The 22,538-nt window shown below is 35.9% G+C and overlaps 1 protein-coding gene across 14 annotated transcripts in view; it reads left to right on the forward strand.

The window, feature by feature from the left end:
* CEP170 (centrosomal protein 170) overlaps positions 1-22,538 on the forward strand; it is a 98,665-nt gene that overhangs the window by 13,892 nt on the left and 62,235 nt on the right. For 12 of the 14 annotated variants that reach the window (XM_032683331.1, XM_032683319.1, XM_032683321.1 and 9 more), the window contains exons 2-6: positions 10,572-10,717; positions 15,659-15,748; positions 21,390-21,468; positions 22,089-22,147; positions 22,266-22,428. In XM_032683331.1, the coding sequence (XP_032539222.1) occupies positions 10,613-10,717; positions 15,659-15,748; positions 21,390-21,468; positions 22,089-22,147; positions 22,266-22,428 (496 nt within the window). In that variant the 5' untranslated portion in view covers positions 10,572-10,612. Of the gene's footprint in view, positions 1-3,666; positions 3,715-10,571; positions 10,718-15,658; positions 15,749-21,389; positions 21,469-22,088; positions 22,148-22,265; positions 22,429-22,538 lie in introns of all 14 variants that reach the window. The other 2 variants (XM_032683320.1, XM_032683330.1) reach the window with 1 other exon arrangement.

Consider the following 22,538-nt stretch of genomic DNA (forward strand, 5'->3'; position numbering starts at 1 on the left):
GGAAGTATTTCTGTAGCTTTCATTACAGGAAGCTTTTTCCCAAAGACAGTTTGGTTATGGTTTCTTTGACCTACTTACCATGATCATTTCTAAAGGCTACTTATCAGATGTACTGTTTTATTAGCATACTTGATATGTTAATCTCTTGATAGATGACCTCCTTTGGTCATGGTCAAATAGGCAAACTTTAAAATAGTTTCTTTTACACAATTCCTTAGTCTCAATGAAAGTGATGGACAAAAACTGAACACTTGATTGTTTGTACTTAAATTAAGCTACTCTTATAAGCAGTCATTAGCCTTTATTTTAGCTGTTTATTGAAAGCAGCTTTTGAAAAGTACTGCCGTTCAGTGTAGTAAGGCTGCAGAAAACAACATTCATGATAAATGATTTTTTGATTATGGTTGTAAAGATTAGGAATGCAAAATGAGCTGTCTGTTTCTTTAATAAATGCAAAATATCCTTATTGTCTGTTACCAAAGGATAAAATAGGAACATTTTTTAAAGTCTTAATGGCTTTATCCTGGTGGCCAATAACAGAGTATGCTTTTACTATTTAAACAGAATAACTTATAACTAAAAAGGCTCACGATAGCTATGTAGGACTATATTCAGGTACAGTACCAGTCTTGTGCAAAGTTTTCTGATCAGTCTTAAGAATTTGCTTGTTTAACAGTGTTCTCTGTAAAGATAACACAGTATGTTATTTTTTGTCAAGTTGGCAAAGGCTTTGTTTCAATCTGCTGTTCTTAATACAATGTGATCTCCTAGCTTCTACTAGGAATTGTGGTGTTTGGTTTCTTTTCCTCCTTGATAGCTTTTAGATTGGTTGGGGTTTCTGTTTTAGTGGTTTTGGTTTGGTGGGGTTTTTTTGGATAATGGCTTAGCTGCTTCACCTGCCAGCTTCCTCAGGATTTGCTGATATCTTTCTTCAGATCCAATGGACTTGTGCACCTTCAGGTTCTTTAAATCTGAACCTGATCTTCTTGTACAGTAGGTGGTTCTTCATTCTCCCAGTCCCTGTCATTGTCTTCTGTGACTTGGGCAGTGTTGCTGGAGCACTTGCTGGTGAAGAATGAGGCAAATAAGTTGTTGAGTGCCTCAACCATCTCCATATCCCAGGTAACCTTTTTATCCATCTGGAGAGGGCCTAAGTTTTCTCTAGTTTTTCTTTTATCTCAGCATAGCTATAGAAACTTTTTTTGTTGCCCTTGACATCCCTGCCCAGATTATTCTATCAGGGTGTTAGTTTTCCTAACCTGATCACTGGCTGCTCATGCAGTATTCCTGCCAGGCTACTTGTCCTCGCTTCAACCCTCTGTAGGCTTCCTTTTTGTGTTTGAATTTTTCCAGAAACTTCTTTTTCATCCACGGGCCTCCTGGCATTTTTGCCTGACTTCCTCTTTGTTGGGATGCATCACTTCTGAGCTTGGAGGAGGCAATCCTTGAATACTAATGAGCTTTCTTAGGCCTGTCTTCTCTTTCGGGCTGTATCCTATGGTAATCTAAGGAATAGATCCCTGGAGAGGCCACAGTCTGCTCTCCTGAAGTCCAGGATACTGAGTTTGCTGTCCACCCTTCTCGCTGCTCTAAGGATCTCAAACTCCTCCATGGAGCCCCTGAAGCCAAGACTGTCCTTGAGCTTTACATTTCCCACCAGCTTCTCCTTGTTGGTGAGAACAAAATCCACTGTATGACCTCTTCTTCTTGGCTTCTCTGTCAATTGGAGATGGAAGTTATCATCAATGCATTCTAGGAACTTCCTGAATTGCTTATGCCCTGCTGTGTTATCCCTCAGACAGATACTGGGGTGAGGACCAGTGCTTCTGAATGTGAGGACGCTCCTGTCTGTCCTCATCTCCACAGTCTTCCTGGTCTTCCTGGTCTACCCCACTAAAATGTCACCTAACCCTGCCCTCTGTTTAATCCTGACCCATAAGCTCTTAGTCAACTCCTCATCCATCTCGAGGTGGAGCTCTGTTCTGGTCATTGAGATTCCTTGTCTACCTTGCCTGTTGTTTCTAAAGAACCTATATCCTACCATTCTCTGACTCCAGTCAGAGAAGCCATCTTACCATGTCTCTGGAAACTGTAGTTCAAAGGCTTCTTCACCCTCTTGGCAAACCTATGCCCAAAGATGTTCTTCTCCTTTTCTGACAGATGGACCCCAGCAGACCAGGTTTCTCAAAGGGAGTCCCATGGTCTTAAGCAGCCAAACCTCTAGCTGTGGCACTAGTTATTGATTTTCCAGATTCAGCTGGCCCTTTCAAACCTTTCCCTTTAAATGGGAAGTTTGATGTAAAAACTGCCTGTGCTTGAGTGCCTTACCACTGCTCCCAGGGCTTGGTGATCCTTCTTGATACTCCTCAGGCTGTTCCTGGCTGTATCACTGGTGCCCACATGAAATAACAGCAGCAAATAATAGTCAGTGGACTGTATCTTTTTGCATACTGTGGCACTCAAATGATTGATAGCCATCAAGTAAGCCTTATTTTTTGTACCTTTCTTTGCATTATTTGTGTGTCAATATTTATATAATAGCTAAGGACAAGATCTCAGGCTTTTTTTTTTAGTCATTATTACATCAAAAACAGATTAGGATAAGGTTTCTTAAGTCATTGTCCCTAAAAATCAGAACCCCAAAGCAACTTTCAGTGCAGCTGCACTGTTGGCAGAAAAAGGAGTCTATTTCGGTGGCTGTTCTGACAGCTATTCCTGTGTGTCACAGCAATAAAATAGACATGGATCTAATTCTGACCTGGACCACAGGGAGAGGATGCTTTTGAAGCTCCAGAGCTGCAGCAACATTACAGGACAGATTTGCTGCCTGACAGAGGGCAACTGCCTCCTGAGCTGCTCTCTTGTCCTTATTCCATCAGACATATGGGGTGACCTGTAGGGCAAGAAGAGTATCTGGGTCCCTTCTGTAGAGATTTTAATTTCCTTGAATGCAGAAGGAAAATATTTCTCTATCCTTAGTAGCGTTCACAGCTAGAAGGATTTTATTTTAATTACATTATTATTATTTATTTAATTACAATTTTATTGTAATTAAAATATGAGGAAGAAATGATTCTTCCCTCAAATGATGCTGAGGAGTCTGCTGTGATAATCTGATCCTAGGGCCAGATGGACAGAGTGTACCCTCCAGTTGCACCACTGTAAAGCAGAAGATGTGGCTGTATGTCTCTTTCCTGCCTTTTTTTTAGTTTGGGTTTTTGAGGGTTTTTTTTCCCCTCACAGTTTTTCTCCTAGCCACGGACTGCCTGAGAAATACACTGCTGTTGCTTTATTGATTTGATACAACTCTGTAACTCTTGTTGCTTTAGTTAGTCTTTTATGGTAGTCAGTATAGGTAATGTGCTTATCTACCTATGTAGGATGTGTACTAAAAGAAGCAAGGGGCATGACTTAGCTCGATCTCCCAATGCTTTATAAAGGCAATTTTTTGCTCTGTTTTTTTGTTTCTCATCTGTTGAATAATATCTAATTTTTTTCTTCTTCTTAAGCTTCGAATAGCTTTAAAAAAAAATCCTATTATAATACTGGATTTAGCAGACGTTGCAAGTGAGCAGTTTTCTCTGTAAACAAAAGGTGATTTTTCAGACTAAGATTCAAGGAAATCTACATATTCTTATTTTGCCTTTTTTCCTCCTCCATCTCTAGGTACAACAACAACAACAAAAAGACTAAAAGCATGGAGTGGCAAAGAAGGTAAAAGAGAATGGTTTTGCAGAGTTAAGTGCAAGAGTAGTTTTTAAGAGGGTTTCTTTGCCCTCAGTGGTTCCCTTTTTCTGTAGACTTTAGTCATGGCTGCATCTTTCAGTGTACACTGAAAATGACACTTTAAACACCGTTTAAGGCTTCAGTATGGTTTTCTTATCTGTTTTTCAAGAAATTGTGGGCAAATTTGGATATTTGAACTAAGGTGGAACAGGTCATATACTTCAGGAGCAGAATGAATACCCAAGGCTGTCATTCAGTTGCCCTGTCAGCTAAACCGTAGTAAGTTTAGAAGAGAAGCCAACAGACTAAAGGCAACTGAGATTTTTGTGAGATGTTTTGGTTTAGTGATAAGGACAGTCATCCTGATTGTACTCTTCTTCCCCATTTGAGTAAAGAAGTTAAATTGAATTTTCTTTCACTTGGGTTACCTGTTTTCTTCCACTTTACCTATTTGCATGCTGGCCATTCAGTTCTACTCTGTTGTGTCAATGTAGCTCTCAAATAATTCCATAAAATTTTAATGAAGTTTATGACTAATATCGGTATTTCTTTATATCAGTGTAAATGGAAACAGCTCCTTGTTCAGACCTGTATTTTAGCATTTGAATGTTTCTAGAGGGATGTGATCAAGTGAATTTTCCAGTCAGTGAAATATTTAAAGATAACAATTCTGGCTTGTTGTACAATTGCTGAAAATCTAGAATCGGATTTGTCATTTTTCATAAGTATGTGAGATCATCTTCTCATATTGATGAAGAGTTTTAATGGTTTTAAGCATAATTTACCTTACTTATGCTTCCTTTAACTTTTTTTTTTAAACAACCTTTTAAAGGAATATGTTGATTTACCTTTGTGGATGTTGTTATGACAACTAACCATGGATTATGTTGTGACATTAACCAAGCCTCAAAGAGAAAAGTATTGTCCCTTGACAACTTGATACAACTTCACTCAACCAAAACATTACTTCAGGTAGTGTCTTTTCACTGTGCTATACTTTTATAGCTGTATCCCGTGTCGCTTGGCAAGCAATGGCCAACACTGTAGTTTTTCCTGTTTCAGCTTGTGAAGTACATTTTGGGTGTGTACAAAAGGTCTATAAATTCTTCCAGAAATATTTTTATTGATCATTAACCTAAACAATTTAAATTTAGATGGGTATTTTTTTATGTGAGGGTTTTGGGAGCAACATTACACACTACTGTGGCATGAAGTATGGCTTATGTAGATTGAATTCCAGCTCCCAATGAAAGATTTTTCAGCCGTGCACATTTTTTTAGGGGGTGGGGGTGGTTTTTTACCCTGCACAAGATATTCTCTTTATTAATAAATTCACTTGATAGACTAGCCATAGGAATTGGTGAGAATAGTTTCAACTAGGAGACTGTTGTCTGTGGAGCCCCGTCTCCCTTTCTGGGCTGAAAGCAATGTGATCTGTGAAAGGATCAGAGAATTGTGAAAGCACTAAGGATAATTTAATGGCTAAACATTTAGAAGCTATCCTAGATCATGACTTATTTTCTTGTATTTATAGTCATATGATGGCAGAGGATCCATCTACCCTTACACTGGAAAAGTGGTTTTAATTTTCTAGCCACTCTACATGTGTCTTTAACCTTACTTGCAAAAGAATTAGGTGTTCAGAGTTGTACCAGAAATAAATGAGACCATTTGAACACCCGTAGTGTTGTGTAAAACTAGGTATTTTAAGATGAAATGCTGATGGTTTTGGAACTTAAATATTCAAGACTAGGATATTTTAGTGTTAAAATGTGCTCTCTACAGTTCCCTATTTATATAAAACCCTCTGTACATCTACTTGTGGAGATTTTACCGTAAATGTTAATGAATTTCTCATGTGATGGTGATGAGCATGGCAGATGAAGTCAGTAGGAAGTTAATAATTCACAAAAGGTTTTTAGTGATGTGCAGTAAATAAGACACAGGCTAATCAATTGATGAAGAGAGGAAAAAAAAACCACACTGATTAACTGACTGTTAAGGTCTTTGTTTTAACCTGAGTATGATAGAGTCCTGATTAAAATATGTGGTGATGTAGTTAAAGGTTATTTTCTAATGCATGTAAGTAGGTTAGTTATGATTGCACATGGAACACTTTGTGATACTACCCCACTTCAGAGTATTTTCTAGAGTAGACAACATTGTGCTGTGTTCCACTTAGAATTTCCTAGGTTGAAATCAATTATATTTATAAATTACTTTTTAATATCAATTATATGGATACAGTAATCTTCTCAGGGTTGAAGTTACTTTCAGATTGATCTTTTCTTCCTTTGGCAAAGATTTCTCTATTTCAGTCAAAATTAGAACTGCTGGCATGGGTATATTTTATTACATTCAATAGTCAGTGAAGTAGTCATGGTAGGCACTTTTCCAGGGGGTAGTGTTTGCTGACAGCATTTCTTTGATTACCTGTTTCAACTTCAGGTCTCCTCCCGTCATTACTGGCTCTATTAATGCTGTCGATTCTGATTTCTCCCTTGTCATGGCTTACATCTGACATTTACCTTTCTTGATTCCTCATTCCAGAGTCTGCCTAACTCTGGCTCAAGTGTCTTGTCAGATGTGGTGCTGTTTTCTTCGTCTGGGTCTTCTCATGTTTGTGTTCAACAGCAGATGAATTGGGAGTGGTGGGGAAAGATGCCCTATTTTGGGGTCTAACTGGCACTATAACTTTAAAAACAGCGTGCTGCACAATTTCCTTCAACTACCTCTATGTAGGCAGATGTGTTGAGAGAATTTACATCCGTCCTTGTTGAACTGATACACACATGGAAAGTTTTCCAAAGCCTGTTGGTTGTCTGCATTTCGATAGATTTGCACAAGAGCAATAGTAGAAGGTACAAACTGATACTAAGGCCTCCTGCCACATTTCAATTACCAATTTACATACATGAGGTACTGCTAATATTTTTTAAAGGTAGCAACATAGAATATTTTACTCTAACCTTGTTCTATAAATGTTTGAGTCATTTCTTCAGAAATTTCCCCAAATATACTAGGCAATAGTATGAGAAGATAAACTAAATTTTAGCAAATATTGTAGCGGCTGGAAACGGGAACGTACAAGGGCAAATAATGGGAAACGTAGGACTTCCAGCTTTGTCACTGTCATGTGTCAGCTTAATGCAGAGCTTTTTTAATGTTATTAATGTTTGTTGTACAGTAATAGGATAATTGAGTACCATTAAAATTAGACTATTTTCAGCCTTAATTTGGAGGACTGCAGTGCTTAAAAGTTGGAATTTCAGACATATATTACATTTAATTTAAATTTTAAGCATAGGTTTTTGTTTCTCTCTAGGCCTGGATCCTCAGTATTCGCTAATAGTTTAGTTGGAACTATTTTCAGTTACAGGCAAATAAAAAAATGTAAACTGTAGATTACTCAAATGTGAGATTATTAAGGACTTTTATTTACAATAACATGACTGTATCAAAACTATAATCTTGACAGTGTTTCTCTGAACATTTGAAATTGGTTACACCCATCTTTTGGCCACATAATAATGCAGGCCCTCAGTTCTTAGGCGTGAATTATATTTACAGGGATGATGCAGCCAATTTTCCTCTTGCTGCATCATCTGCTTCAAATGACTTATTACCCACATTCTTACATGCTGGTTACTGCCTTTTGAAATCCTTAGTCTTTCACTATAAAATGCTGGTTTTTCTACAGAAAAGGAAATACTTTGCAGCTGCAATAGATGTCTCAGCAAATAAGTTCCAGGTATCTAGAATGGACTATTGCTTTGATTGATTGAGTCTTGATGAAATATTTTCTAGTTTGCTTAAAGATTACCAGACAATACTGACATTTTAGGAAAGACTAGTAAAACAAAATGCTTCAATAAAACATTTAAAATTCACTTTTTCCAGGGTAGAAAATACACAGCACATGCTCTTCCTGAGCTATTAATGGGGTCAGTGCATTTACAAGGCCTAATAATAAGCACTCATGGAAGAAAAAAATTGCTTTTTGAACCCTGTGTAACCTTTTAGTATCCGTAACATTTCACTGGAAGAATTATCATGACATAAATTAGCACTGTGGAAAGAGCCACTTCTTCTGATCTATATTAGAAATTACTATATGACAGAGCCACATGCATGTCATATAGTAATTTGATTTTGTATCTCCTAAACAGTGAAGCATCTTTCATCTTTGTGTTGTTCAGACTACTACAGCTGGAGTACTTAACACAGTAGTGTATTCAAAATACTGTAAGCTTTCATTAAGTTTTTGGGGTGCAATGTACTTCTCCATGTACTGTCTATATAACTCATAAGTGTGCACTTTCATATCCAATTTTTAATGCACTTTTTTTGTTTTGATATTAAGCAACTGTTGCTACTGTATCCTGTTTTCAGCCAGTTTTGCTATGCAGATTTCAGCATAGCTTTGATCAAAGGCATTGGTTTATTCTAAAGTATACTTTAAAATAAAATATGTATCTGGGTTGATGGTTCATCGCAGTTGAGACAGCACTGTTTGAAAAGAACAACATTATTAAGTTCAATAGAAATGGTGATGGGCTTTTAACTACAAATGTGCTGCCAAGCTGTGTGGCAATGATTGCTCTGTATAATACATTTTTAAAAATTATTTCAGATACCTTAATTTACTCTGGTTGTTGTCAGGCTTTATCATTTGTGGGAAGTTTGGAGTTGGGTCTTTTTTTCCCTAGCTCTAGTTATTGACCTACTTGTCTGTTTTATAAATAAAAGTAGTTTTTCTCCTTTATAGACAGTCTACCTGTGTAAACTAAAACATAGCCTTTGACTAAGAAATTTTTCTGGTTTTCTCATTTATTTATATCTTCTTGGAGGTTTTCATATGAAATTCCAATTAGAGCAGGAAGGCTAAATGGTGCAAATGTTGTTATGATAAACAGATGGGAGATTTTAAAAGGTTGTCAAATATAAACACAGTGAGGAGCTTTGATATTGAACAGCATGCTTGCTGTCAAACATCCGTTTAATTTACTTGTTAAAAGCTGGAACCTAGGCTGGCCATTTTTGATACTTCCTTTTCCTTTCTTAAAGGAAATGGAAAAATGTCATTTGATTGACCCAGTTTATCTTCTTGTTTTAAACTAGATAAAATTAATAATACAAATATTAATTCCTTCAAAGGTACTGAATAAACTTTTAATTATTAAAACACTTATTTGATAACTAGATCTTTTTAAATGTTATTTCAGCAAGTTCTTATTGTAGATGTAATTTTTAATCTTTATAGTTTCAAGGAATAAAGTATTTTAGAGATGCTATATCACTTCCTTTGTTGAGTTGGATAACAATAAGTAGACATAAGTTTCACTTGAAGAATATGTTATGATACAGTTGTGGAAAGATAATCCTATCATAGGTATCATTATAGAAGGGAACACTGTTGCAATACATATTTATTCTTTTATTAAGTAACTCTTTAGCACATTAAATCATTCTAAATTCTTCTATGCGAATTGCGATATTTTTTTTTTAATTCTGTTGACAGCTCTGTTGGTACATTTTAGCACCTGCCATGGTGTGCTTTTGACTCACTGTTTTGTAAATATCTGCTTTGTCATTTCACATGCAGTTTTGACTTTACTCAATCCTTTTTATAAGTTTTAGTAACTTGTGGTGTCTGTTCTTGATTGTAGTTTGTCTAAAACAACAGTGTCATCTTACTCACTGCTTCCATGTTAGTCTCGATTTTGGGGACCTCACTGAATTCTTGTTATTATACAGATTATGCTCAAGTCCACTGCAGGCTTATGTCAACTTACAGTACATTTGCTAACCTTGCATAAATTCACTAAATGACATATAAATAAAAGAGAAGAGAAATGCCAGCTCTTTGGTACTGCAAGAAATCTAGGCTGGTTGCTTTTGATTTTCTTTAGCCTCTCTTTTAATGAGTACAGAGTGGTTATGAATGAATGAAATAATTGCTTTGGCTTGCATTTCCTTTAAGAGACATTTGGAATACTTCTTAAAGGTTTTTCCAACTATCAGCCATTGAAATACTCTGAAGAGAGCTTTAATCATATTTTTGTCCAGTTTCAAGTAGGTCATACTGTGTGAAGAAGTTTTCCATGAAAGATTTTATCTGGTTTTCAATTTTTGTTTTGTTACGTATTTTATTTTATGTGTAAGTATGTAGTGTGTTGAGTTTTTTATTGGAAAATTAAGGTGAAGTTTTATAGGAGTGCTTTTTTCAGATTTGTCACTTCGAGATAACTTCTGATTTCTTAATTTTCCTCTGCTTTGTTTGCAACACTAGATGTGCACTGTTAAATTTCCAAGATGTAAGTTTTATTGAGAAAATCTGAGGTTAATAAGAAGCAAAAGTTCCTTTAATTTAAGCTTTCATTTGGTGCTGTACAGAGGACTTGAGTTTAAAACCAAATGAGGTTGTTCTTTTTTACAGGAAAATGTAATGACACAGATGCAAGTTAGTTGCTGTATTTTATGAATGTTTGCCACGTTGTTTATTGACTGTGGTAGTAAAGCATTAATGTAGCAATTATCTTGATAATAAGCAGTCAAATGCTAAAAGCTTTCTGACAACTTGACATATGACTTTGGCATTAGCTAGCTGCTTGTTCCTTTTGCAGAAGGTTGCCAATTAAATTTGCCTACTTGCATGAAGCAGCCTGAGAGTATGTAAATCTGAAGCCTGTCGCTTCCTGTGATTGCTGGATTTGGTACATGTTACTGAGAATGCTGTATTTTCAGAGGCTTTTTGTATTCTGCTCACAGTGTTTGCTGAGCACAAACTGTAGCTAAAAATAACTAAAATGAATTTCTCTGTCTCTCTGTCTTTCTCACTGCAGGATGACGTAACTGTGCCAGGGATTTATCAGCTAAGCAGAAAATGAGCTTAACATCCTGGTTTTTGGTGAGCAGTGGAGGCACCCGACATAGGCTGCCACGAGAAATGATTTTTGTTGGAAGAGATGACTGTGAGCTGATGTTACAGGTAACTGCATCAGCCTTCCATGTGCAACTGCTCAAATTGTGAACTTAATGCACCAATTTCAAGTATTCCTTTTGAAAAATAATTTCCCCAGATGTTGTGGGAGCAATTGTTTCTGTGATTTTTTTCTGTCCATAGAATAAAATTTAGTTTCAATATGTTGCCATCAACCATATAGTTCCCATCGAAGTGTAGAGAATCACATTTTCTTTGTTTAAGTCGTGTACACAATAGAAGATGAAATAAATTTCACAGTATGATCAGTACAGAAAGTACACTGTGTTCCATAAAAAGTAACAATGTTAAGTCCTCTGGATGCTTTTGAAAAGAGCCCTCTTTTTCTGCAACTTGTAATCTAATTTAGTCACTTGATGTAACTCTATCCCTGTGCCCTGATTGTGTTATACAAAGGAAAATGAAATTAGTGGAGACGGGTATTTCTCTATCCTAAGGAAGTTGAATGACTCAGTTTCAGTGGAATTGTAAATATACAAGTTAAAATAGCTTGATACTTTAGTAGCTTCCTCAACTTTGAGGATCACTCTGCGGAACTTTAGATGTGTATAACTGTGTTGTTATGTACTGTGTTGCATGCACTTTGCCCTATCAAAGCTGTCCTCTGAGCTGCCTTTTTCTAAAATATGTTTTTTGAATGGTTAATGATAATATTTTGGGAGTTTCTTCTCAAATACTTTTCTTTGTTTTCTGTAGAGCTCTTAAGAAGATTGAACTTCAAAACTAATATTCTCAACCCTTCCAGCCCTTCAATAAAATACTTTCTTTTGAATTTTTTGTTCCCAAAAGTTGTGTATGCAGCCATTAATGGCCAAATTAGAATCTTACTTGCAAATGAACTACCTAGAGACCTAATTTTATGTGTATTACTCAGAATGTAATATCTCTAGTAAACTGCATTTGACTCTCAGCCTCAGAAGGCATCCAGAGGTTTTATTGATGATGTTAGAAAGCAGTTGAAAATATTCTTGATTTCTCTTTAAAGACAGGCAGGATGATGTCTTGGTGATTCATGTGGGAAATACTAAAAAACCCCAAACAAATGACAAACACAAAGGGAAACCCACCAGCATCCAAAATAACAACACAAGAAAAGCAACCAAAAAACCCCACCCCACTGGTTCTTTCTGAGTAGGGTATAATAAAAAAATACTTCTATTTTACTAGTAGCTTGTTTTAAAGGGTTGTTGTCTCTGAATAAGGAACTGTTTTCTTTCTTCTCTCTCTGCTATACCATCTGTAGTTGATTAGTCCATAGAGTGAAGCATTTATTCTTTTGTGTTACAAAACTTTACCTTCAAAGGTAGCTGCCTGTTTGATTAATATTATGAATAGATTTAAGTTATTTACAAATGTTATTTGTTGTGTATTGACTTCAGAGTTAGTAAAAAGAATAAAGGGCCTGGTGATTTCCAAGAATATTCTCTTCAGCCTGCTATTATGTTAGGTCTACATGCCAGCATGACTGTAACACCACACAGTGCTTCAGGGGGAGGAACCCACCAAAAGAGAAGCTAATAATGTCTTCTTGTTCTGTTTGTATAGCTCTTTGTGTAGGACCTTCCTTTCCACTCTTGACAACTTAGTTGTTCTCATACTGCAAAGCATGTGGACAATGCATGATAAAGAAAGCAAAATTTAATGCTTTTATTCATAATTGCTTTAGAGAAAACATGTTATAAAAGCCTTAGTAAAAAGCATTTTAACTCCATTGCATGCTTGTTAGACCTCAGATCTGTACCTAACACTGTTGTTCAAAGAGTGTTTGAACAACACTGTTGTTCATATCTGGGAATACAGATTTGCTTTAAATGTGTTATTTTGTAAATATGTTCAAACATAGTGAGAAGTCTTTGTGTTTAACTAGCTGCTCCAGTGCAGCTAGCTTGTGGATAAATAACGCATTTTCTTTCATCATTATGTTTAGAAATTTTGCATCTTGATGGGGAAATCACCTCCAAGAAATAAAAATATCTACATTATTCACAATACCATAATTATTTGCAAAGAAGACTACATTTATTTTCTGTATTCTGAATATTTTATTACTAGTGTGGATTGAATTGAAGAGTGTCTTAACACAGTTATTCTGTGATTTTTATCATTCTGCAGTCATATATAAATCTTTGTACTGTATCTGGCTGGGCTGTTTCTTATGGAAGCCCTTAGGCAGTACTGTGTTTTGGATTTGTGACTGTTGATAACACACCAATACTTTAGCTATTGCTGAACAGTGTGTGCACAGCTTCAAGGTGTTCTCTCTTGCTCTGTTCCTCCTAATCAGAGAATGGTTTGAGTTGGAAGGGACTTCAAAGACCATCTCATTCCAACCCCTGTACCATGGGCAGGGACACCTTCCATTAGACCAGGTTGCTCAGAGCCCCATCCAACCTGGCCTTGAACACTTTCAGGGATCGAGTATCCACAACTTCCCTGGGCAACCTGTTCCAGTGTCTCAGGTGTGGGGGGATGCACGAGAAGTGGAGAGAGAACACAGTGAGGACAGCTGACCTAAACTGACCCAAGGGATGTTCCGTGCCATATAATGTCGTGCTTCTCAATAAAAACCGAGGGAGAGGGGCTCTGGGGAAGGTACCCACTACTCAAATACTGTCTGGACATTGGGCTACCTGTGGGAGGTGGTGAATGATTGTCTTTGCATCACTTGGTTTGTTTTATTTCTTTCCTCTTCCTGTTTCCTTCTCTGCTTAAACTTGACCCATGAGCTTTTTTGCTTTTGCTCTTCCTGTTCTATCCCACATCCCAGTGGGGGAGGGGAGAGTGAGTGAGCAGCTGTGTGGTACTTAGCTGCCAGCCAAAGCACCACAATCTTACAAGAAGGAATTCTGATAGTCCTTAAATTTGAAGGAAGGCTGCAGGAACAAATCCAAAGGAAAAATGGCATTTAAAAGATTTGCACAGTCTTTGCACCTGTAAAGATCAGCTGCAATTAATAAAAATGTGTCCAATTATATGCAAGTAATCTCAACCTGAGAAGTTCTACAGAATTTCAAGTGTTTCTCTAAAAGCCACAGACTTGAGTAATCATTCTTAACATTTCAGAAGATGTGACAAAGTATCATGAAGCTTTAGGGATCTTTTTTTGTCATTTCCGTTTTAAAGTATTTTTAACAGGACATAGCACATAAAGTTAATAAAATAAATTACTATTCATGCAGTATGTATTTGAAGAACAACACTGAAAAAAGTTCAGATTTTTTTTCAAGAGCCCAGGTAGCAATAGGGTAATTCTTGATGTATTGCTACATCACTTTAGTGTGGAAAAGTGTAATCTTTGCTTGACATGGTAGGCTCAGGAAAACACCCACACCAGTGAATTTGATTGTATTGAGATAGCTTGTTTTCACTTGAAAGGTTACTGAGTTAGTAGAAAATGAGCTATACTGCCATATCTTCATATGCCATTAAAAACACTCAACTGATGTAGTATATTAGTGCAGCTCATATTGGCAGGGAACTTGTTCATTTGTCTGTCTTTTCCTTGATTCTCCCCTCTCCCTTGATATCCTGCTTCCCCCCCATTGCCCCATTATACCTCTCAAGAATGCAGAGCAAATTGGCTCAAATGAAAAGTCTAAAATAGTAAGTGTAAGCAGAAGAGGACTGATTTTGCTTCTTTGAGGAGAATGCCATCAGTAAGATGGCATGGAAAGGAAGAATAAGGAAATAAATTGAAAACAAATAAGGAAAGTAATAGTAGGAAGTCTGAAGATGTGGGGAAGGAATGAGGTGATAAACATGGAATTATGAGAAGGTGAAAGCATTTCCTTGTGAGTACTGTTTGTGTGTTCTGATGCCTTGAACTGGCTCATGCACTGGCAACCTGAGACTCCTATAACTGACACACGACAGGTGCTGGTACAGAAACAATCACAGAAGTCTTAGACAGAAATGTACCATTCTCTGTGCAATATTATAGAACAATGAGTTGAGTAGCAAGGATAGAAGATGCAAACCTGAAACTAGAAAGAATGCTGTTGGAAGCTATGCCATCATGTCGGGACACTGCACTAGCAGAATTACTGGCAAACAGTCTGAGATCAAGTATGTACAGCTGTAGAAGATGAGCTGTGGGCTCCATTCACTTGGGAACTGTTGTAGATGTCAAGGTGCCAACAAATGCATGCATGAAGGAAGCATACATCCAGCCCCACCTCTTCCTTGCTTGCCATCAGCAGCTGAGGCTGCCAACACTTGACCACGAGCAAGTGCTGAAAGAGGAACTTAACTGTTAAGGAGGTGGTGTTCTTAGAGGAAATAGTAACAAGGATTGTTCCTCATTTGTGGGTTGATGTTTGGATGCAAAATAAAGAATTCATTAAATAAATAAATAGATACTGAAGTGCTTAAGAAGGGATGGAGAGTCAGAACTGATGGGAATAGTAATTCAGGAACTGCTCCGACGTTTAGTGAAGAGGCTATCACTGATTGGCTCAGGAAACTGAGATCAAGGAGAAGCAATTTGAATGCTTGTACATTATAGTAATTATCCCAGATGTGTGACAGGAAATGGTGTGTTTCAGAGAGAACAGCAACACCCTAGAATCATAGTCATGTTTTGAAAGATGCATGTAGTAGAGAGAGAGAAATAAAGGTGATGATGATGATGTTAGATTAAACACTTGATGGTACTATGGTGAACTGGGAAAAAAAAATCTTTGGATAAGATATGGTTGGATCTGACTTGTATTTGGAGAACATTGAGAAAATAATTATTATGAAATAATTTTAGGATTCTGCTGTGGGCACCCAGAGTTAGGTTGGAGAGTGATTTTTTTCATATGTGGGACTAACTTTTTATATAATTTCAATAAATGTACTATGTACAAAGAAAATAATCACACTGCTCTAAGAAATAGCCATTAATGCTATTTACTTCATACCTTATTTTTTTATATATATATTTAGTCACGGAGTGTGGACAAGCAACATGCTGTACTTAACTATGATGCCTCTACGGATGAACACTTGGTGAAGGATTTGGGCAGCTTGAATGGGGTAAGTTAACATCAGAAATTGATAGCTCCCTGGGTCTTCTGTATGTTTTATTTGAAATTTCTTCAAGCAATTATTAATTGTACATTAATATCTTTTTAATGCAAGATTGGAAATGGGGGAACATTCAGAAGGAAAATGTAGTCTTTGCAGGGTTTTTCCACTGCATGTTTTTTAAAGGACTGCAGTTAAGTCCATTAATAAGGGGGTCTTGGCAGTAGGAAAAAAAATGGTAACAGTAACAAGGAATATGTTATACTTATGTATTTCAGAATTGTAGAAGAAAAAATCTTGAACACATTTAAAATCTTGGATATGCTTAAAAAAACCCGTTTAAACAAATGGGTTTAAAAAACCATTTTAATCTCTAAAATGTCTGATTAATATATGGGTTTTATTTCATATACTACTCCTTTTTTTTCTTCTGTTATAATACAGAAAAGAATATTAAACTGTACTTCATGTAGGAAAAAATTACACATGCAATAACCATTGTATGTGTTGTATGTAAACCTATTTAACTAATTATTTAGTTTTTCAGTAATTTAGTAATTTTGGTTAAAAATATCTATGATTAATTTCTGTCAAGTGATTACAAACTAACACAGGAAAAAAAACACTTTATGAGCAAAGTAAAGTTTCATATGGCATTTTACGTTTTAAAGCTTTTGTAAGAATTGTGTATACCACAGTCTAGGTAAGCATCACTTTTTATAAAAGTTTTTGATATTACAATAGATAATTAAAATACAGTAACTTTGTCATATTTTTGTAGCCCTTTAGATAATTCTCTATGAGCTGTTCATTTGCACTAGTTGTGGTTGTTAACTTTAAATGTTTTGCTGTGTCATGAATGTGTACAGAATAAAATCATGAGTTCATCTGTGATTGTTTATTCGAATGGATATTTAGAAAGTTAATGATAGTGAATAGCTTTTTCAAATACTTAAAAAAATAGATGAAGAAATCTCAAGTTACTGCCTTTTCATCTTGAAGTGCATTTCAAAATAAAACTCCTGTCAGTCCGTCTCTATTAGTTTTTCTGTACTTTAAGGTAACTAACGCAGCCTTCCAAGGAGTCAGAGTCTCAGCTCCATGTGAAACCACTGAAATCTGAAGGGCTATATCCTTTGAACAGTTGTAGACATACAAGGGCTTTGGTCCTTAAATATTTAATATACCTCTGTGTTTTCAAAGTTGGTGCACTATATCAAGGCAATGATGAAAAATACATTCAGCACATAGAGATTTTTTGCTGAACCATTTGATTTTATTCCCTAATTCTCTAACTCCTGTAGTCAATAGGCATAACTTCAGATTTTCGTTGCCTTGTCACAAAACTGGAATTTAATAAATATATTTTAAAAGGCCTTCATTCATCTTCTTTTTTGCCTCTGATAAAGAGCTTTCAGTGATTTGCTTCGCTTGATCTGATTCATTCTCAAGTTTGAGGTGAAATTTCAGTTGCTCTTTAACTGTTTATAACTGTTTACTCAGAGACATCAAAGGAACTCTTTCTTCCTACAGTTTTAGGACAAAGAATATTAAGTCTTAAGAGTTCAGTCCTTGCTCTTTGTCTTCACAGTGCTTTCCTTACTATCACTTTCGCACTATGCTTTTCTTACATACCTCTGCCTACCCGATTTCAGGTTAAAAGAGAACACACATTATTTCTGTAACTCCATAATTAACTGTGTGACAGAACAATGTATGCAATGCCTCAGTACCATGCGGTGAACTGCTAACTAGGCAATAATTCTTTTAGTCTGTCTGCTGTTTCCACTGAGAACACCACAGCCAAATGCCTCGTCTAGTGCTTCGTCAGCTTCTACCTTTTCTTATTTTGTATACTTCATCAAAAGATAAGATTTTCTTAGTATACAGGACTAGTCCATTCCTGGTGTGATGCACTTTAGGCACTCAAGATAATTCAGAGTTTAAGGGGAAATGGCTGCTACCAATGCATTTGTTTTGAGTGTTATGAGTCTTAACCAACTTCACTAGCTGAACTGTAATTGCACCTGATGCCCTAATACCTGAATATTTTTATATGCATGGTTGATTCACAGTCAGTTCAGTGAAAAGGCTACAGCAGTCTTTTTCCTGGACTTCTAGATCTAGATGTTTTTGTCCTAGACATCTAGATTTGAAAATAAAGCAAAAGTAAATTTTAATCAGATTTACATGAAGTAAAATGTTATTTCTGATAGTCTGTCATGATTTATTCTAAACAATCTTGTTTTTCTTCTATTTTACACAAAAACGATGAAGGAATTTCTCTTTTCTGAAGAAAATGTGTACAGTTGCTAAGATGTAATCTACTATTTCATTAGTATCAACAGAAATCAATCTATTTTCTCCTTTGACTTATAAACTCAAAAATATATCAGAAGAAATATTAAACATCCATGGCCCTGTTGAATAACATTCTTTCCAGGAATATTTACAGAATAGCAGAGTAATTTCACACTGATGTTTCAGGACTACACTGTGAAAAGCTTGGCAAACTTTAGAAGGCCTAAAGACATTTGACTCTCATTATTTGAAGAATAAAGCTTTAGAAATCATGTGAATATATAAAGATGTGTATGGAGTGATTTAACAGGGAAAAAAGGGGGAAATGGATTCCTTATTTATGTTGTAAGTAGCTTTCTCAAGCTGGCTTCTGTCTTGCATCCCAAAGCATGTGGTGAGATTTTAAAGCTCCAGTGGCAAAGGAAATGAGACTTGGTTGTTGTATACCATCTGCTCACTCATGAGGGTGTCAGTGGACTGCACACACTGTCTTCAGAGTTCTCTGAGTTGAGTATACTGCATGTGCAATTTCAGAACTCTGACCAGGGAGGAAAAGTGCATTACATATATATATATATACATGCGTGTCTGCAAGATGACCTAAGTTTTGTTGGTTTGCTAAAATTCAGGTTACCTTGAAGATAGTATTCACATGGGTATTTGCCCTGGACTCTCAAAGTGTTAAAGTGAAATAAATATGCATTAAACACTACTCATGCTTGCAAACCAGTAGATAGTTGTACTTTTTATTCTTATTCCTGTGGAAATATTTTCTATGAAGTAGGTAATTTCTTAGTAATGAAATGGGCATTATTTTCCTTTAGCAAAAGGAAACAAAATTGAATATCCTCTTACTGTTTTGGGGAAGGACATTGTTTCTGTTTTTCCAGACTTCATTTAATACTAGATTTGTATGAGAAAGACAACCATTCAAAGATTCAGATTCTTGGCTTGCTTAATTATTTGAGGTTTTCTTGTGTGTGTGTGCATCCCTAACTTCAAAGTGCTTATAAAATGGCATATTTCAGTTGCTTCATTCTTTAGAAACATGTACATGTTGTTTTAGAATTCTTAAGTTGGGTGATCCCGTGGAGTTGCAATATTTTGAGTCCCCAAAACTGGCACAAATCAGTAGTAAAGATGTCTTAGAAAGGCACTCTGGATATTTAATGTCCTATCTGTAGTATTAACATGTAGTTGTTACGAAAAGTAAAAATGAGCTGTACATTTTTTGTCAGTTATGGGAAAATATAAAACTGATAAATAATTCATAAAATAACACACAGTCTCATATCAGCCAATCCACAATTATATTTGTCTTAAATTTGCCCTAAATTAAAGCTTCATTTTATATATTAAAATAAGATGAAGGAAGTAACACCGAGGAAAAAGAAACTTTTGACATATACCTAATTATTCACATTTCTTACAAGGAAGATACTGTGTTCTTATAAGTCCAGTTGTTGCATTCTTTTCAGGTAAAAGAAGGGGGAAGATTTCAAGAAAGCCAGGGGAGAATGAGAGTGTAAATTCTAGCTTCTTAATGCAGATTTGAATTGAGCCTTGAGGAGTAGTTTAACGAAAGAACTGTGCAGAAGTTTTTTGTCATCTCCCACTCTAGAAAGATTCTTCAAGGATCCGTATCTCCAAAAGTGACTTAAATATTATACAGAGTTACATTTACTGTTTTGATTGCGGAGCTTTTTTAGCTTGATCTCTAATTTGTTTAATTGAGAGCTTAATATTCTATTCTGCTATACAAAACTTGTCTTTACCCTTTTATATTTCTCTCTCACTGAGTGAACCCATAAGATATTGACAAAATTCAGTTTTCTCTGAAGGTAACAAATTCAGTTTAAGAAACAATTCGCTTTCATAGTAGTGAATCAGCCTCATTTGGAGAGTAGTAGAAGCAGTGATATAACCTGGGATAAGCAGAAGGGTCGTTTTGAGATCTGCCTTTGGGAGGTGGCAAGTTCTTGGAGAAGTCTCTAACTAAAGATTTAAGGATCCCCTCCAATGGCAAAAGCGCAAGTTGTGAGAAGAGCACTCTCAGGTCCTGATGCCCGCTCCTACCTTAGTGTGTCATCATCCTTGGTTTCTGGTATCTGAAGTGACCACGAGCAATTTCAAGTGTTGCTGATGTTCTCAACCTGGGTAGTTGGCCTGGTGCTGACAGCCTACCTTCCTAAGATGGTAAATCAGTCCTTAAACACATGGGACAGTTCTGATGAAGGAATAAAACATTTTTCCCCCTGGTCCTTTACAAAGGCTTGTGCCTGATTCAGACTTTTATATAGGTGACTTTCTACAATTTTCTTTAGGGTGTGAATAATCTAATTTTAAACCCTATTTATGTTCAGTTAATTTTTTTCCCACAGAGATGAAATTGTTTTCCAACTCTTCCGAATTGTATCTGAGATCCATTTTGACTTGAATGTGTATTATTTGTCCTTGCTGCCTCTGTAATTAGTCATTTTATATCTCAGGTGTTCTCTTGAAATCTATACCACCATGATTTTTTCAAATTCCCTGTTATTTTTCACTGTTCTGTTTAATCTGGACCTTGAAATCACAGTGATGGATAATCTGTAGTGCCTGTAACAGCCAACTGATATGACTGGTGAAATTGGGCAAACCTTCAGGTACATAAGTCCTTCTCCAAATCACGGAAAGCTTGTTTGATTTCTCCAACTATGTGATTTCAAGGAGTGGAGGATTATTTATTGTACAGTACCTGAATTTTCACTAGGTATTGTCAAGGCTATTAAATTTGCTCTGCTTTGCTGCTAGCTGTTATAGTAATGTTATTTTTACTTACAAATATTATTATATCTACTCTTTCAAGAGTTGCAATATATTGAATTCTTGTAGCTGATTTTTGGAGTTAGTCAGATGCACTAACTGAGTCCATGTTTTCTTTAAGTCCTTTGACAATGATTGCTCAGAACTCTCATATCCAATGCTAAATGCCGTACAAATATGATGATCAATCAATTCTGACAGCTAATTGGGGTTGGAAAAAGAGACTGCAAGAAAAATTATAAGTAGAGATGCTAATTTGAGGGAACATTAATCAGCAATGTACTAAATACTGTTACGAAGATTAAACTTGGAAGAAACTTTTCAAGGGTGGTATAGTGTCAGCAACCTGGTTAGCAGTTGGTGTTTAACCTTTCTTTTGTCATATTTTGTAAGAGAGATGGCAATTTAACCTTATAGTTCCCTGCTGAATCACCAGTAAAAAATTTGTGGTGCTGAAAACTTTCTTATAAAATTATTTAAGTGATGTTATTTTATTATTTTGGAATTTAACAGTATTTTTTTCTCTCCTCATTTTTTTCTGTAGACATTTGTGAATGATGTAAGGATTCCAGAACAGACATACATCACTCTGAAGTTAGAAGATAAATTGAGATTTGGATATGATATCCTTGCCATAAAATGCAGTGTCAGGACACACTTTTCTTATTAAAAGTATGGTTGTGTTAAGTGAAGGGTTCTCATGCTACTTGAGAAGGAACTTTGAAATATTTACTTCTCTCATTACTACAAAAATGCCTATATTAGAAAAAGTCTCAGAGTCTAGAAAACTGTATCTTGGTCTGAACTGTTGATAAAGTACATTTCATTGTCTCTCACTGCGAGAAACCTCAACTTCCAATTACAATTTAAAGTCTAATGCATATCTTCTGTGTTGCTAAGAAATATTAATTTTCTTTGAGGCAAATAGACAAATATTTATATCATATGCAATTGTGTATGAGCAGAGAAGATTACTAGTAATTATTCAACGAAGTACGGAATGAAAAAAATTATTTGCATTATTACAACATTAAGGTATCCAGTCAGTGTTCTGTTTACAAGTAGTAAATAATTTCATCGTGCATTTACTTTGATGAGTATGATAGTACATGATATTCCTAACAGTGAGATATTTGTAAAAGCTGTCACCATTCCAGTGGCAGAATAGTCTGCACAGCTTCTTTTCAGTAAAATCCTCTTGTGAATTCAGAAATTTTTCAGTATTTTCCTTATCATTTCCTACATACTAATCTTTTTACTGTTGTCAGGGGAGAGATGAGAGTCCCTGAAGAAGCACTTAAGGTAACAATGTGCAGTTCCTGGATGTTCTTCTGTCATTGTGTAGTTATTAGTAATATGGATATTTTTTTCCCACTTTTTGAGGATTTGTGGGTTTTTTTCTCTATCTAACATCATGTAGCATGAAAAATTCACAAGCCAACTCCAGTTATCCCAAAAGTCTTCAGAGGCAGAAGGATCGAAGCAAAGCAGCTCCAAAAGCCCAGAGTCCAAGGTAACAGACTCCACAGCTGAAGTGCACCACAAAACTACAGAAGCACTGAAATCTGAAGAAAAATCAATGGGTAAGGTTCATTTCTTAGCTGCAGAAGCACAAAAACTTGGAAAGGATGTTAATTTGCTTTGGTAGGATGCTTGTGAGAATCTGTAGATAGTAAAATTTACACATGTGAAA

The sequence above is a fragment of the Chiroxiphia lanceolata genome, chromosome 3 (assembly GCF_009829145.1).
Source record: "Chiroxiphia lanceolata isolate bChiLan1 chromosome 3, bChiLan1.pri, whole genome shotgun sequence".
Classification (NCBI taxonomy): Eukaryota; Metazoa; Chordata; class Aves; order Passeriformes; family Pipridae; genus Chiroxiphia; species Chiroxiphia lanceolata.